This window comes from Trachypithecus francoisi, unplaced genomic scaffold (genome assembly GCF_009764315.1).
Source record: "Trachypithecus francoisi isolate TF-2019V2 unplaced genomic scaffold, Tfra_2.0 Lachesis_group11, whole genome shotgun sequence".
Classification (NCBI taxonomy): Eukaryota; Metazoa; Chordata; class Mammalia; order Primates; family Cercopithecidae; genus Trachypithecus; species Trachypithecus francoisi.
This window is the reverse complement of record NW_022681456.1, coordinates 96,780,117-96,798,385: the sequence shown is the minus strand read 5'-3', so window position 1 is coordinate 96,798,385 and position 18,269 is coordinate 96,780,117. Positions and strand designations below refer to the sequence as shown.

Sequence of the window (18,269 nt, the reverse complement as noted above, 5' to 3'; positions counted from 1 at the left end):
TGCAAAAATTAGTTGGGCGTGGTGGCACAAGTCTGTAATCCCAGCTAGCTACTCGGGAGGCTGAGGCATGAGGACTGCTTGAATCCAGGAGACAGAGGTTGCAGTGTTGCCAGCCTGGGTGACAGAGTTAAGACTGTCTCGGGAAAAAAAAAAAAAAGAAAGAAATTGTGCCAATTGCTTTTAAGAAGTCCTTCAGGGCAAAGATATAAATATACTTTTTTTTTTTTTTTTTTTTTTTTTTTTTTGAGACGGAGTCTTGCTCTGTCGCCCGGTCTGGAGTGCAGTGGCCGGATCTCAGCTCACTGCAAGCTCCGCCTCCCGGGTTTACGCCATTCTCCTGCCTCAGCCTCCCGAGTAGCTGGGACCACAGGCGCCCGCCACCTCGCCCGGCTAGTTTTTCGTATTTTTAGTAGAGACGGGGTTTCACCGTGTTAGCCAGGATGGTCTCAATCTCCTGACCTCGTGATCCGCCCGTCTCGGCCTCCCAAAGTGCTGGGATTACAGGCTTGAGCCACCGCGCCCGGCCTAAATATACATTTAAAGATACATAATACGATGATTATTATTGCTTGTTGATTTGGATTTCACTATCCAAAAGAATAAGTTAATACCTCTGTATTTTACTTATAAACATTATATATTATAGTGAATAATAGTTAAATGTATAACTGTAATACATTTTAAGGATCTTACATACATTTATAATATATCTTTGTATAAAAACAATGGAATGTATGCAAATAATATTTTTTCATGTCCTTTTCAAATAACACAGTTTTATAGAAATTATCTTAGGTCTAGTTAGATTAATTATGTAGTGAAACTTAAACTATATTTCCCCAGGCCCCATTTGTAAATCAGAACTTGGTTCTTATAAAAGCCTCAAGAAGCCAGGATTGGAGCAAACTGTACCCCGTAAGTTGGGGCTCCACTTACAGAATAACTAGCATTTCTTCCTGCACAGGCAGTGCTGTAAGTAGGAAGCATGTAGCTAAGAAAAAGAATCCTAAGGTTTGTAAGCAACAGAAAAATACGACAGCGTGATAAAGACTGTCATTGCTCTAGGTACTGTAGAAACCCATTTGCTCTGATTAGCCCTAAGAATTTTCAACAGGAGTTTGAGAACAAACAGTAAAAGTGATTTATTGGTACCAGATTCTGAAATGTTTTATACTGATAGACTCACATCCAAATATTGCTAGATTTGCACTGCTGACCAAACGTACTGGATATCTGTTATATATACACATACATACTCTTCACATGATCACAAAGCAAAACAAAAAAAAAAAAAAAAAACAAGACAAAAACTGAAATTTATAACATTTTAATACCACAAATCAGTATTTCTATATGTAAAATATAACCAGATATATCAAGTAATTTTTTTTTAAGTTGTAAAGAAGGTGCTAAGGGATGTCCATTTACTTACCTCATTTCTTTATCAACTATTGATGGCAGCAGCTGCTCAAGACAGCCTTACGCTGCCATCATGCTGGCTGCAGCAAGGAGGCGTAGCCAGGGCTGCATGCTCCGGGCAGCGTGCGGGAGCCGGGGACAAGTGGGACCTTCACCTTTTCTGAGTGGGGGCAGGAGCACCAGTGGGGAAACTGCGGCCGTCCAAGCCATGGCTACAGACCCGGGCCTCCCAGGCCACTCCTGCTCCATGAAGCAGGCAGGGGCCGCCCCCTCCCATTTCCCCACACAGCTGCAGTTGCCCAAACCGCAGCTGCAAACTCAGGCATCCCTGCACCCTTGGGGACCCAGGAAGGGCCCCTGCCCTCACAGGCTGAGAAGTGCCTGCTCCCACTGCCTGGCTTCTCCCTGCTGTTCGCTTCCGCTCTAATCTTGGAGCAAAGTCAGGGCTGAGCCCAGGTGCCAAGGATAGCAGCAGGAGGCAGACAGATTCTTGGGCCGAGGGGATGGATGCCTGGTAAGGATAGGGATGACCAGCAGCAAAGAGGAGCTACCTGCTCTAGGGCCTCCTTTCTGCTGAGCACTTCAGAGACCTGCAGGGACATCAGGACTGTCAGCAGAAAGGAGCAACCCACTCTAGGGCCTTCTCTCTGCTCGGAGCTGGGGAGATGATGAGAGGGCTGCCTGCAGAGAAGAGCAACCCATTCCAAGGCCTCCTATCAGTTGAGAGCTGGGGAGACGATAGGACAACCTGCCTGAAGAGAGGAGCTTCCCACTCCAGGGTCCTAGCTCTGCTAGGAGCTAAATAGTAGGAACGGCCTGGCTGCGCAAAGGAGCTACCCCCTGTGGGTTTCCTGTGAGCTGTTCTATTGCTCAATAAAACTCCTCTTCATCTCGGCTTACCCTTCACTTCTCTGCATATCCCATTCTTCCTGGTCACAAGAGAAGAACGTGGGACCTGCCAAACAGCGGAGCTAAATGAACTACAACACAAACAGGGTTGAAACTGCTCACCATGTTGCAGGCATAGAGAAGGATAGAGTAGCTGTGGCCCCTGGGGGAGCCCAGACCTGGGAGCTCCCTCAGCCAAGACTGTGACTTCCTTTTTGGGGTCCTGCAGTGCCTACCATCTTCAAGCTTTCCAGGTGCCACCAGGGAAGCTGCTTGTGGTGCGTCTGGTCCAGCCACAGCCTCACAGAGAGCTGGCACCTGTGCCAGCACCCGCAGGTGCCCGCCCTGCTGCAGCAGCCAGCATGTCAGACTGCACAGTGGCTGGATCCCATGCTCACATACTCCTCACCACTCCATGCCTGATACACCCTTGGCAGGCATGAGACCCAGGCTGGTAGTGTGAGAAAAGTGCAGCCTGCTAGGCCAAGTGGATGGAACGAGCCCAGCAGGCCTGAGCAAACTCAGGAAAAGGCACCGCCAGCCAGAGGTTTCACGCCAGAAAAAGCAACACCCCAAAGATCCTGTAACACGATTACCTACTACTACTAAGGAGTTTTTACAGGAATATATTTTTATGACAAATTCAACGTCCTATTTTTCTATCTTCTAAAAATAAAAATAGGCACAGACATTGGAATACTAAGAGTTGGCAAACTTTTTTTTTCTATTTTGTACTTTATTGAAACAACCATTGTTGCTTCTCAGTCTGTGCAGCCACTTTGCATTTTGGATGCCCGTATATAGCAAAGAGTACTCATTTAAGTAGGTATTTTGTTTGTTTGTTTGCTTTGTATCCTTCACTAAGAGCAACAAGAGGCAAGCTCTCTGGGTTTTGTGAAGCTATCTTTGTTCCCTTGGTACCCCCATTCCTTCATCCCCTTTTTCAACCTGAGGACATTCTATCAGTGAGTCTTTATGGGGTGGGGGGCAGTTGCTGAATCATAATTAGGAAGAGGTTTACATGAGTGATATTCATTATGAAGTTACTAAACACATTCAAATTTGCTTCGCTCCACTTTTGCATATTGAAAATATAAGGTGAAGGAAAAGAGAATATGTAGACATTTTATACTGCAAGACAATGAATGCTTGTTTTAAATATCTGGGGATGATATGGTCTGACTCTGTGTCCCCACCCAAATCTCATCTCAAATTGTAATCCCCACGATCCCCATGTGTCGAGAGAGGGATCTGGTGGGAGGTGATTGGATCATGGGGGCAGTTTCCCCCATGCTGTTCTCATGATAGTGAGTGAGTTCACATGAGATCTGATGGTTTTAGAAGTGTCTGACAGGTCCTCCTTCACATGCGCTCTCTCGCCTACTGCCATGTAAGACATGCCTTGCTTCCCCTGTACCACTGATCATCTGCCATGATTATAAGTCTCCTGAGGCCTCCCCAGACATGTGGAACTATGAGTCAATTAAACCTCTTTCCTTTATAAATTACCCAGTTTGGGGTAGTTTCTTTATAGCAGTGTGAGAACAGACTAATACAGGTGATGCTTGGTCAGGTTAAGAAAAGGAAGAAATAGGTTAAAATGAGAAGCAAAACTGAAAATACTTCCCTGTTTTCGAGGGTATAAGAACTAACAGTACATTACCAACACAAGATCTGTCTGGGTTTTGAAAAGTTTCAAAAATGGTTACAACTATTTTTTTTCCTGAAATGTATTCCTGTCTGAGAGCTGTAGGACTGAATAAATGACTACACCATCCATTTCTGCATTCTGATTTTATGACAAGGCACATTCCTTTAATATTCTTAACCTAGTATATATATTTAAATCAGGCCCTGAAGCTTTATACCTATATTACAAATAATGAATAGTGCATGTACAATGTCCTATGTATTAAGCAAACAAAAACATCCTATGAAAGTGCACATAATATCCATTATCTACAACTATTAATCATACAATATTTTCTCTTGGTTAAAGAAAAGTTACAATTTGCCCCAAAAGTAATAGCTCTAGGTATGTACATTTTTTACTTTATATCTGAAACAGAATTATAATAGGCTTGTCATCAAAATATAATAAAGGTGATCATTTCAGTGCCAGGTACCTCGTGGTAGCACTTGTTATACAAATTGTACGAAATGCCTAAATAACAAAACAATTCCAGAAAATGACTTACCCTCCCTTAATGTAGTCAAGGAATGAAACTTCTGTTTCTACCAAGAAAGAGAGTAAAGTTACCTGAAAAAGAAAAAGACAGAATTACCTTCTAGTTGTTTGTGACCCCAAATAGATTTTTCTAACTAAGAGAGAGAAAAATTGTATTTCTTTGCATTTTGAAAATCACTAAAGACATTATTTTTTATTAACATCTGCTAGGACTGATTGTTCTTACATTTAAAATTATCTGAAGGAAAGGGACCAAAAAAATTAACCAATGTCTTTCTATGACCGGTTTACTTCCGTTGAAGAACAGCATGAAAATTATCTACAAGGACATTGTGTTACTTCCCATTTTAGATAAAAGGAAAGATGAAAGGGAGTTGGAAAATGGTTAAAACCAAAAAACCAAAATCAGTGAACAAAGCCTTCAAGAGGAAATGTGTGTTTTCAGTCATGGTTCTGTAATGAGCTCATCTAATATTTTAACTGTCTTGCTTTATAGAGATCTTTCAAAGAAAACTGAGAGAAAACTTACATTTTGCTTCTCCCCAAAAAAGTTAATCTTAAGAAAAAAAACTGCAGTATTTTTTCTTAAAATAGGATGACACTGATTTTTTATAATTTTTGATACATCTTTGCATCTTCTGTACTGATTTAGTACATCATTCCCACAGAGTTGTCAATTTTAATGACAACTTTTTTGAATGAGCACATACATATCCCACGAAATGAGTCACAGTTGTTAAGTATAGCCTGTAAAGAGTATAGTATTTCTTACTACCACTTGTGTTTTTTTATGTCTGCCTGATGAATTACACTCGGATTCCACTGAATGAAGAGTTCATAACAAAATTTCAGCCTCTCTCAGAGGCCTTGCAGCCCCTAGGATTATCTGCAAGAAGCCAAGTCAATACCTTCTATAAAGTATTCTTCATTACAATCAGTCCCCTGGGAAGCTGATTTTTCTATTGTGTTTGCTCATATTAAAACCCTGAGTGAAACACAGCTCAGTTTTTTAATTGCTTCCAGTAGGATTAAAGATGCCATCTACATATATGCATATTCATTTATTTTAATCTTTAATAAATAACATAAAATTTGACTTACTGTTCCAGAATTACTATATTTTTTCTTTTTTCCTTTCTTTTTGGGATTCACCACCTTAAAAAGCAGACAAAACAATTAAAATGTGTTACGGTTTATATTGAATTTTTATATTGAAGTTTTAAAAATGTGTAGTTTAACCTGCTGCCTTCACTTCTTCTGCATGTATGCATTTACAAATGCTTTCAGTATGACTTTGGACGGTCATTCAGCCAAAACTTCTCTACAAAAGTTAATACTGACTATATTAAAAAATGTTTTGTTTGTAATACTCTTCTCACCTGTACATACTGATTGCCCATAACTATAGTCACCTTCTTGATATGATAGAGGCCTTTAACATCTAATGTCCTAATTATTGCTTTATAGAAAAATGATGGGTTGTTAAAGAAAAGTATATTCAAGTGACAAAACTTTAAAAATTAAATACACTAACATAGCAAATCATCCAATGTGTGAATATTTAAAGGATCTATTAACCTAACTATTTCTTTATAATGATGGTAATTTCCACCAGTTACCCATGCTACATAATAATTGGTAAAGGTCTGGTTTGTAGACATAAGACTGGCTTTTTGACTATTTGATCCATGAGTAAATAAGGTTGCACTTCTATATTTCGTAAGACATTAGGGGATATAGGGACTATTACAATAAATAAGACCTGCCAATCTAATAGGATAAATGTAATACATAATTGCCTGAAGAGACTTCAAATCATCTCAATCCAAAATATGGAGAAAGCATTTGACAGGGAAAAGAAGATGAAATAGTTTATGAAAAAGTATTATTTGAACCATAATTTATTAATTTAAACTAGGGCTTCAATTAAAAAAAAAAATACACCATTCTAGAAAGAAAAACAGGCAACTGATCCAGGTTGGCTGGGGCAGAGAACCCACACAACCAGATGAGAAGTGAATCTGAAAAAATAAGCTGAGGCCATGTTAAGGAGATCCTTAATCCTAGGCCGGGGAGTTTGGATGTTATTTAGTTGATGTTTAAACAGGAGAATGATATAATAGGTCTATAGCAGCAGTCCCCAACATTTTTGGCATCAGGGACCGATTTCATGGAAGAAAGTTTTCCCACGGATGGAGGTGGGGAGGATGGTTTCGGGATGATAACTGTTCTACCTCAGATCATCAGGCATTAGATTCTTATAAGCAGCACACAGGAGGCAGAGCTCAGGTGGTAATGCTCCCTTGCTTCCAGCTCACCTCCTGCTGTGTGGCCCAATTCCTAAAAGTCCACAGGCCTGTATAGTCTGCATTCTGAAGGTTGGGGACCCCGGTCTACAGGATAGTTGTAAGGTGAGAAAATGAAGGCAACAGTTAGGGTCCTATTTTAAATTTTCTATGCAAGAAGTAATGAATCATTAAATAAGGAAGCCCCACTGAAAACGGCTCGCAAAACAAACAAACAAACAAACAAAAAACTAAGAAAACAGAATAAAGTACATTTTTCAGATTTAAGTAGAAAATCTAAAGGAGAAATTGGTCATTCATTCATTCCATGTATTATTTACTGTGTATTTCAGAAAGCCCTAATTGAACACATTCTGTAGGAAAACATGCAACAGTAAGGATATTGAGCATCATTGGCAAGATCACACATTTTTCAGATGGTTCAATGGTTATACTATTAAATACGGAGCAGGTTGTTTGGAGGAGAAAGGTAATGTTTGATCTCGAGGTTTGAAGAATTCCTCAGTTCTTCCAGATAATTTGAGGAACACAGCACTCTGAACAATATATAGGAAATCAGTGAATAAAATTAATTCAATCAAAAGTTTGAAAACAAAAAGTTCAGCGATACATTTTTCTTGAAAAACTGTATTTCAGCATTTTTCTACCTAAAAATCATTCATCTGGCATTATGCCTTTGGTTTAGAAGAGGTTTTTCCTAAATTTTAGGAGTAACTTTTTAGTAGAATTTCATAAGCATCTTTCAGTTCATATGAGTGTTTTTGCTGTCAGCACATCATAATATACTATTGTCATAGAAAAATTACCTTATGACTTGGTTTTAAATTACATAATTAAATTTAATTGCCTAAAGATGTTTTCATTTAATCATATAGGGCCATTTCAATCGCCAATAATACATCTGATATAACAATATTAAATTTATATAATATATAAACATAGTAGCATTTGTCACTTCTAAAACTAAATAATGAACTAGGGAAGTTACTTTAGAATGATGGAGTAAGGCTCTCTGAAAGTTGCTCATCCATAAAGACAATGAGAACACTAGCAAAAATTGTCAAAATCAAATTTTTTCATGAATCTGGAAATTAATCAAAGGCTTGCAACAATCAGTGATAACTCATTCAAGAAAAAGAGTAAATCTCACTATGTCATTTTAACTTGCTTTACTCTAAACCTACTTTTCCCAGCTCTGTATGTAGTAGCATTGAAAACTGTCAGCCAGGCAACTACAGTAGCTGTGTAAACCAACAGTCTAAAAGCCACTGGAGGGGACAGAATAGATATGAAGTTCTTCAAAAAGTGTTTGAGGTAATGAATATGATAATTACCTGATTTGATCATTACACAATGTATATATGTACTGAAACACCACACTGTACACCATTAACATTTATAATTAACATGTGTCAATTAAAAACAAAACTTTAAAAAAAGTGTCTTTTCCAGAGAATTGTCATTAACTGACTTATATGGAAGCTTTCTGGAAAAGCTCCATTCATAGGGCTTGGGCTTGTGGTTATTTGACTTAACTCAAAGCCTGCTCAGAGGGAAATGCCCTATCTCCAGGACATTTGTTGAAAGCAGACAGTGGCAAGTGTTTAACAATGGCATATCTGCTGGAGGTGATGATATAATCTGGGGCAAGTAAGAGGCTAACTCAAAAACCAAAAAGGAAGATTGAGGGAATGAGATTTGTTTAGAGGGGGCTTTTAAAAGCTCTGGTATATTGCTGGAAATCTAGAAGCCTATGCCCTTTGAAGGGGTGTACATATGCCCAGGAAAGATTTAGGGAATTATTTTCTCTGTTCAACCACAAATCTCTGCTCAAACAACAAGTGAAAGCTAAGGCAGGATTTTACGTTGTTGGAGCATATAAGGAATGTCCAAATGTACACAAATCTCTGTCAAAACATCTGCTGTCCACGGAGCTAACCAAGCAAAGACTTCAGTAGTCCACACAACAAAGAATAATTTTATACAATTAGTCCATGAAAATCACTAAACAAAGAGCAAAAAACACAAACCTTGGAGAAGGTAGAGAATCTGATTCCCAATGTGCTGCATTATATTATTTAAAGTTTCCAGCATTCAACAACAAAAACAAGATATGCAAAGAAACAGGAAAGTATGCCCCATACTTTTCTATACATAGAAGAAAGAAGTTGACAGAAATTGTCCCTGGGGACGTGCAGATATGGGATTCATTAAACAAAATCTTTAGCTCAGCTATTATAAATATATTGAAAGAAGGAAATCATGTCTAAAGGATTAAAGTATGAAACAATTCCTTACCCAATAGAAAATATCAAAAATGGATCAAAATTATATAAAAAGGAACCAAATAAGAATTCTCAACTTGTAAAGTACAACTGTAATGAAAAATTCACCAGAAGAGTTTGACGGAACATTTGAGCTGGCAGAAGAAATAATCAGTTGTGGGGAAAAGAAAGAGAGAACAGACTGTTACTGTGTCTATGTAGAACGAAGTAGACATAAGAGACTCCATTTTGTTCTGTACTAAGAAAAATTCTTCTGCCTTGAGATGCTGTTAATCTGTAACCCTAACCCCAACTCTGTCCTTGCAGAGACATGTACTGTGGTGACTCAAGGTTTAGTGGATTTTGGGCTGTGCGGGGTGTGCTTTGTTAAACAAGTGCCTGAAGGCAGTATGCTTGTTAAAAGTCATTACCATTCTCTAAATCTCAAGTACCCAGGGACACATACAATGCGGAAGGTCACAGGGACCTCTGCCTAGGAAAGCTAGGTATTGTCCAAGGTTTCTCCCCACGTGATAGTCTGAAATATGGCCTCCTGGGAAGGGAAAGACCTGATTGTCCCCCAGTCAACACCCGTAAAGGGTCTGTGCTGAGGAGGATGAGTAAAAGAGGAAAGAAGGCCTCTTGGCAGTTGAGATAGAGAAAGGCATCTGTCTCTTGCCCATCCCTGGGCAATGGAATGTCTTGGTGTAAAACCCCATTGTATGTTCTATTTACTAAGACATGAGAAAACCGTCTTAGGGCTGGAGGTGGGACATGCTAGCAGCAATGCTGCTCTTTATGCACTGAAAATGTTTATGGAGATGTTTGCATATGCACATCAAGGGACAGCACTTTTCCTTAAACTTATTCGTGTCACAGAGATCTTTATTCATATGTCTTTCTGCTGACCTTTTCCCTACTGTGACCCTACTGTCCTGCCACTTCCCCTTTTTCTTTTCAATGGTAAAGATAATGATCAATAAATACTGAGGGAACTCAGAGACTGGTGCCAGCCTGGGTCCTCTGTATGCGAGGCGCCGGTCCCCTGGGGCCACTTTTTCTTTCTCTATACTTATCTCTGTGCCTCATTTCTTTTCTCAAGTCTCTCGTTCCACCTGATGAGAAACGCCCACAGGTGTGGAGGGGCAGTCCACCTCTTCAATCAGTAATTTTGCAGATTTGTCAACTGAGATTTTGTTTCCAAAACAAAAAAAGGAAAAAAACCAAGACAAAAAACAACAACAAAAAACAGAGGCCAAGAGAGCCATGCGACACCATTAAGCATAACAAGGTAAGTAGAATGGTAGTACCAAAAAGAGAGAGGAGAAAGAGAAAGTGGCAGAAATAATTATTTGAAGAACTAATGGCTGAAAAATTTTTTGGTTGCTTGATAAACCTGAATCCCTTGCACAAGTATAGATAATAAAGTTTGTAATGTATTGGACCAAAGATTGTCCATTGAACTCCTAAAATTACTTGTACATAATTCATAATGGTCTCCTAGATTTTTTTCAGACTGATGTCTTCTTTTGAAAATATGTATAATAAAAAAAATTTATATTTGAACTCATGGCTTTACAGGGTATTTAAGAACACATAAACATTATTAAGCTTCTTCATCATCTCATGAGATGTGGCACCAGTCTTGTCATTTAGCAAGCTTTATTGGACAAGAGAGTCTGGGGACTGATTGAAACCAGTGATGAGAAAATGCTATAAAAGCTAGAGAAACTAAAAGTGGTTAATCACTGGAATATTATATGCTGACCAGCAGCAGATGATGCCTAAGTACAAGGAGAACTAGTGTGCATGTGTGTTCTTCCTCAGCCTTGACGTTAGGCAGACAAAATAGGTATTTACATAATTACGAGCTGTCTTACATGACTTATTTCCTGTTTAGAGCCTAAATATCATTTCCTTGAAAGACCCAGATAGACTAATGTATTACTCTATCTTTGTCTCTGACTGAGAAATTTTTTTGAGAGCTGAGTTTGGCCCTCTGTAATAATCTCATAGAGCACTAAGTATACTACTATATAGAGCACATATCAATCTATACAAAACATATTTTATATCTGCCTCTCCCATTAGACACTGAAATTTATACTCACCTCTGTATCCCCAGTGCCAAACATAGAACATAAAATGTAGAAACTACTTAATAAAATTGTTTTAGGAATGAATAAATGAAGGCTGGAATAAAGTGGTAGAAGGAGATTTCTCCACTCTCTAGTTAACAGAGGCCAATTTTAGCATCAACCTGGCAGGGAAGTATTACCACTTTTGATTAAATACTGAGATATTCTCCTTTAGTATCCACATATATTAAATTTTAAAGTTATAGGAAATGTACAGATATCATAGCTCAAGGAACAACAGTGCTAGAACATACTATACGCTCAACACATATTTGGTGATTAACTGGCACGGTGGTTTCAGGCAGAAATAACTACAATGTGTCTGCTTTAACAACCTGAATTTCTTTAATGCCTGCCTATTACCTTGTCATTCCCTTCAGTCTCCATCTAAACAGCAGTGAAGGTGCTCAGATATATATGTAGACCACAGCTCATTTTATAATGCCACACTGACAACTAAAATGCCTCATCTTCTTCTTTATTAGCAAGGGATGGAAGAGGAGGTTGATAAAAAGGCAAAACATAAAGGCTGAAGCTTAAGAAACAATAAACTCATATCTATATTTTTTAAAGTAAAATGCTTTATACACAAGAATTAAAAAACAAAAACATGGCCGGGCACGGTGGCTCAAGCCTGTAATCCCAGCACTTTGGGAGGCCGAGACGGGTGGATCACGAGGTCAGCAGATCGAGACCATCCTGGCTAACATGGTGAAACCCCGTCTCTACTAAAAAATACAAAAAACTAGCCGGGCGAGATGGCGGGCGCCTGTAGTCCCAGCTACTTGGGAGGCTGAGGCAAGAGAATGGCGTGAACCCGGGAGGCGGAGCTTGCAGTGAGCTGAGATCCGGCCACTGCACTCCAGCCTGGGCGGCAGAGCGAGACTCCGCCTCAAAAAAACAAACAAACAAAAAAAAAAACAAACAAAAAAACAAAAACATTTAAATGTGACTTGAAGAAGTATTATTATTGAATCTAAAAATGTCTACTCAACAACTTCAAAGATTCTTACATACATTGATACTTAGTTAACCTTTGGCAGTTATGCTTTGCAGAATCCATACTTTTAAAGCATAGACTTATTTATTCTAGAAAAAAACAATGGTAAAATAAAATGGCTCTTACCTCATATACGTTGAATTGTGACTGCCCCCTAGAAAGTTCCCTATAGCTTGTTGTAAATTCTCCAATGAAATCATGACTAAAATTAAAGGAAAAAGGTACATAAGCTTTCATATATTTGTCAATTGTATTTCAAAGGTTTTAGAAAGGTTTAATCATTATGAAAAAAATGCTTGATATTATTATGAATATAACTTAATAATTTACAAAATATTTAAAAGGACTAACACATAACTACATTCTTCACTAATCTAAAATTATGTATACTGGACAATTATATTTTATTAACATCCAAATGTTTAATTTATTCCACTAATATTAACATTTCAAACAGGTATACTAGTTTTAATAACTCATATCTCAAAACCATTAAATCACCTGTTATTCAAATGATTAATTAGGATGAAAGTTAGAGATTACACTAATACATTTATTATTTTCCATATCTATGGATATATATTTTTTAAATACAATAATTTAAAAATCTTCAAACTTTCCTATGGCCATAGTGTAACAGGATGCTATTTTAAAAAGGTATAACATATTAACATGTATAATAGTCACTCAACTTTTTTTCTATAATAATAGTTAATAAATATTTTATCAATAACAACATGTTAATTCAGAATTTCTTCACTTTAAGTAATCATCACTATGTTCTCAGGTGCCTTCTCAGTTTAGGGGAGGAGGGGTAAGGATTGAGTAAACATGTTCTCACTAAAAAGCTTTTATCAACTGAGGTTGACCTGTGCAACTACAAAAAATATGCTAAATATTCAGTGGTTTAGAGCAGACTCATATTCTACTCCTTTGAGTTAATTTAATGGCCAGTGCTAAGTTGAACACACACTGCTGAGAAGTAAGTGCAAAATGCTGGTATTCAGTGCAATGGTGAAATGTAGTATGTTAGAAGAAGATACAGATTGTAGGAGCTAAAGCAGTATAACAAAGAGAAACATGATGAAAAATACTTTGATAATAAATCACAACCAATAATTTCCTTGTGATTCAATAATACTGTTTTGCTATTTCCTGTTAATGTAATCACAACTAAAATAATTATTCTATGTTATAAGTCCCAAGCTCTCTGACTGCATTTACAAGATAAAGTTTACTCCAGTGCCATTTATCTGGCTGGTGTCTGTTTACATCTCTATATTTTTCCATACCTTTTATTACATGCATGTGTTATTTAAAGTCTGAGGGAATGAATTAAAGAGGTATTTTGAGGAAACTGATTACTACTATAGCTAGTAGTTTGGCTCTTAGTCCTTGAGTAAAGTGATTAAACTGTTGAATAAAATCTGTTCATTAGGATCATTTCTATGCTTGTATTTTTTGGGAATATGGTATTCCCAAATAGTGGGAAAACGGTATTATGCATAGTCACATTTATACCTGAAACCTGTAGGACAGTCTACAAACTTATCCATCCTCCTCTACTTTTGGGGTATTACTCCCCTATATCACTTATCTTTTACTGTACAGCTCAGCTATGATATCCATCAAGAAGTCTTTTCTGCTTCATTTCCTTCTTTTTCGCTCTCAGAAACATAAAACAAGCAAACAACCAGTATCTCTCATCACAGTTCCTATATTGTATTAAACCCATCTATTCATGTGTTTCCTCTCTTCACCTATGTTTTGAAGGCAAGAAAGGTATTAACTTCATCTCAGGATTCCCAGCATCCCCCTCCGTACCTGCTACACAATGGGTGCAGCTGAGTTTTGCAAACACACTTAGGGCAATAGCACAGTCATGCTGTGATTTTACCTTGTCAGTGATATTAACAAATTTGCTTGACATCAATTATATTCAGCCCAAAAGAATGGCACAAGTGCCAATCATATTAAACATATTAACCTTCTCTATCTCCTTAAAACAACTTTGAGAGTAATGCAGACAACTATGATTTTCCATGAAAATGCCCCCAGATAATTACAACAAAGGTATGAAAAAAAGAGAACATTGCCTTTTTTGGCACATCTGAAGATTTTCCTGAAGGCCACTCTTCAATAGATAATGCTTATTTTCCTGACATTTATCTAGTTTTGCATATAATATGGATCAATGGCAAATACATACCTGATCCATCTCATCCCTTTCTCTACCACCATGTTGTATTGAGTTAGTCAGTCAAACTCTGGGTCCTTAAGTCTTCACCTCAAAATTGGAGGTAATGCCTACTTTCTATTTCAAACATCAACCCAGAGAATTCATTTGATTCTTTCTATGAAAGGTATTTAACTTATCAAAATGTCACTTCTAGAATACAATCTAATTATGAAGACAATAACTCCAGACACACATTTTTCAATAAATAAGTTTTAATCAAATTAATTTGTAAAGAGGTAATAGGCTTATGAATGGATGTGTGTTGTATCATAATATTTTGGAGTTACACACGCATGTGGCTTGTGTTGTTCTCACGCAGGTATACTTAATTCACAAGGCATGTCTCCTATTTGGAGTACATCACAGTGTGACATGTTTCAGGTATGTATCAAAGGATATCTCAAATGAGGATTTGTACACAAATTGTATATGAAAGACAACTTCTCTAATTTGGGTGCTAAAGGGATTTTGGAACAAAATTGGCATGATCTTTCTCATGGGAACAACACCCTTAGTTTTTGTCTCTCATTTGTACTTCAGAGTAGTGATTTCCCATGTTTCCCTGTCTTGCAATTCTGTTCAAGTCCTGGAACATATCAAGATTTCTGAAAATAGTGAGTTTGAAAATGGCGCAGTCATGAATATAAAATACCCCTTTGACTGAAATGTAGTTACAATGACCCTAATTAAACACATGGGTTGCAGACATTTTTACTGTTTAAACCTGTATTTGTGGGCAGAGGGCAGCAGAGTTTTTCAGAGGTGACTGGAACCAAGGCTTTAATTCCATGATTACAAGTAAAATGCACCATGAAACTTGTGCTTTCCTACTATCACCACAAAAAGCCATCTTCATAGGTACAGATAACAACATATTAGCTCTCCCTGATTTTGCTTTCTTTGCTTTCCGTTGCAGGCATAGTGTTTGACAAACTTTTCAGCATCTAAGAATGATTTCTTACACGATAACATCAACAACCTTCACTGATTCTTAAAGAAAATAGTTAAAACATCAACAAAATCAAGTCTTTTTTTCCTTTTAACTTCTTCAAATGCTGATAATCTAGTTTCTTAAAAAGGTAAGAAATATGACCTTTCAGCATTCCTAGATTATGAGCTGATTTATGTCTAAATCTGCAGAACTAGCATGATTTTTAATTAATTGCCCCAATAAACACAAACTATAAGCATATTTTGAGCAAAAATAATTTTTTTTTCATAAAGTCCTGGTTCATGTTTTTACTATTAATAGTAATCATTATATATAAGATGTATATCAATGTATTCAACGTAGAGGTGATGATTTATCTCCAGCTTTGCTGACACTTTAAATCATTTCAAGAGGTTTATATTTCCTTTGCTCTCTATGTAGATTACAATAGTACTCTGGGCCTCCAAGATGGAAATAGAGATAAAACCACTCTCATAAATTAAGAGTTCAGCAGGAGAACTAGGCTAATTTTATCAGTCTTATCCGCACCTGCTCATTAGTTCATTTCAAATACTGACAGAATTTTTAAAAGATATAAATATCTTTTTATACTTATATATAATAAGTTCTATTGCCCTGCTGGGTGTGTGTGTGTGTGTGTGTGTGTGTGTGTGTGCATAAAATGGTACATTTATATAATCCTACATTTCTGTATGTTACTATTTCATCTATTATGATTATTGAATATTTTATTAATTTTATTTTCACCTCTTGATTATATCTACACAAAGATACAAGAAGACTAGAACAAATCACATTTTCTAAGGTGAAGATAATATTTTTATTGTGGTTTACATTGGTAAAGCAAGTGCTATAAGCCATAGTTAAGGATATGTTATATATATAATAATTTATCACATTTAAAGCCAAAATTGTATGCCTACTTAGTTATGCAAAATTATTTTTAAAAAAAACAGGATATATACATATTTTTAAGTATATTCATAATGGTAGGTCATTTAAGTTGCATGGGTATCTATTAGACATAATTTAAATTTTAACTCCACATAAAGTATACTTTTAAAATATAAATACCTTTAATTCTGTTTCTATTGCTTCTAACAAGCTGAATGCACTAGAATATTGTCAAACAAAAGCTCCCCATTCAAATTAAAATTTGCCTACACAAATAGAAAGCATATGATAATTAAGAAAAAAAATTCTTAACAGGAAATAATTTTACCTAGCAATGTTTCACAAATGTAACTTAATCCATTAAAAAGTAGAATGGAGTTTCTTTATCCAGTTATGACCTTGGATACTTATCTAGAATTATATTAATTAGAAACTTTACTGTGATCATGTCTGAGGTTAAAATGTTGTCCAGTTTCATGGATTTTAAAATATTTATGTCGCTCACATACTTTGTATGTGATTGAATTCAGTTTTTAGCTTGAACACTAATCTCTAGAAAAGGAAGTCTGTGTGACTCAGTATCCTGTTTCAAAAGTTTAAACTATAAGCCAGTAAGTTGTAATTTTTTTCAGAGTAATGGTAATTAATAATAGTAACAATTATTATTATAAGCAAAACAAAAAAGCAGCATTATTATTAAAATGATGACATATTCAATGCTTAACAAAGACTGAAGTTAAAAAAACTGTGCTACTAAATCTGTATTCTTGTATCTTTTTCTTTTTATGTCATTGGTCTATGGCTAAATAAATGCAATTAAAGGTGATCACTTACTTTCCCACATACTAGTAACAGATACCTTATTCAAGAACAAATATAAAATATACGGCCGGGCGCGGTGGCTCAAGCCTGTAATCCCAGCACTTTGGGAGGCCGAGACGGGCGGATCACAAGATCAGGAGATCAAGACCATCCTGGATAACACGGTGAAACCCCGTACCTACTCAAAAATACAAAAAAACTAGCCGGGCGAGGTGGCGGGCGCCTGTAGTCCCAGCTACTCGGGAGGCTGAGGCAGGAGAATGGCAGGAACCCGGGAGGCGGAGCTTACAGTGAGCCGAGATGGCGCCACTGCACTCCAGCCTGGACGACAGAGTGAGACTCCATCTCAAAAAAAAAAAAAAACAAAAAACAAAAAACAAACAAAAAAAAAACAAATATACACATACTTCAGTCATAAGTAGACAAGACAAATTAAATTTGCAGTTCAAAAAATTTTACTTTATATAGCACAGTAGTTCAAAAAATGTTTTTTCTCTGTCAGCCATCACTACCACCGTAAGTCATTTAAAGATAATAATTTCATCTCAATTTCTCTCACGTTTTCACAGAGATTAAGCCTGGAACACAGGGAAGTCCATAACTTTTTGAACCAAAGTTCATATCTTGATAAGCACAAAGAAAAAAAAAAATCTGCCAGGAGTAACACATACTCATTCTCTCTCTCTCTCCTGAACACACGTATACAACACAAAACCCCTAGCCTGAAGTAGCAAAAGTTGGCAAGTTGCACTCTAGACTCCACTGCTACCCAAGGAGAGGGTCTTTTCAATGGCAAACAGTTCCTTCTTTGTCTCTGGCGTATCCTCTCCTCTGTGTTTCGGGACACCACTTCCCAGAGTTGTGCCAAAGTTGCCAAAAGGCATCGTAGGTGTTCTAGCTCCCTCGCCATTCTTGCTTGTGGAGCCGGCTACCAGTTTCCATGCTTTCTCTGGTCACCAGTCTACATACTGTTCATTATCTTCCTGACAGACTGAGGGACTCCAAAAAGGGCAACAGGGATCAACTGCAAAGGGTCAAAGTCACAAAGAGGAGGAGATTAAAGTAAATTTGCTATTGAAATTCTTTCAAACCTATGCGGGGGAAATGCATGTTGGAAAACATCCTTTGATAATGTCAGGGTTTTAGATTTAATAGTCTT

General features: G+C 37.1%; 1 protein-coding gene across 4 annotated transcripts in view; it reads right to left on the bottom strand.

Moving 5' to 3' along the window:
• Positions 1-18,269, bottom strand: part of CPNE8 (copine 8) — a 259,399-nt gene that overhangs the window by 69,621 nt on the left and 171,509 nt on the right. For all 4 annotated transcript variants that reach the window (XR_004439964.1, XM_033222447.1, XM_033222445.1 and 1 more), the window contains exons 11-13: positions 12,330-12,405; positions 5,597-5,650; positions 4,506-4,567 (exon numbers count right to left, since the gene is read on the bottom strand). Coding sequence is in view for 3 of the 4 variants with exons in the window: in XM_033222447.1 (XP_033078338.1) it covers positions 4,506-4,567; positions 5,597-5,650; positions 12,330-12,405 (192 nt within the window). In the remaining variant the exon portion in view is untranslated. The remainder of the gene's footprint in view (positions 1-4,505; positions 4,568-5,596; positions 5,651-12,329; positions 12,406-18,269) is intronic.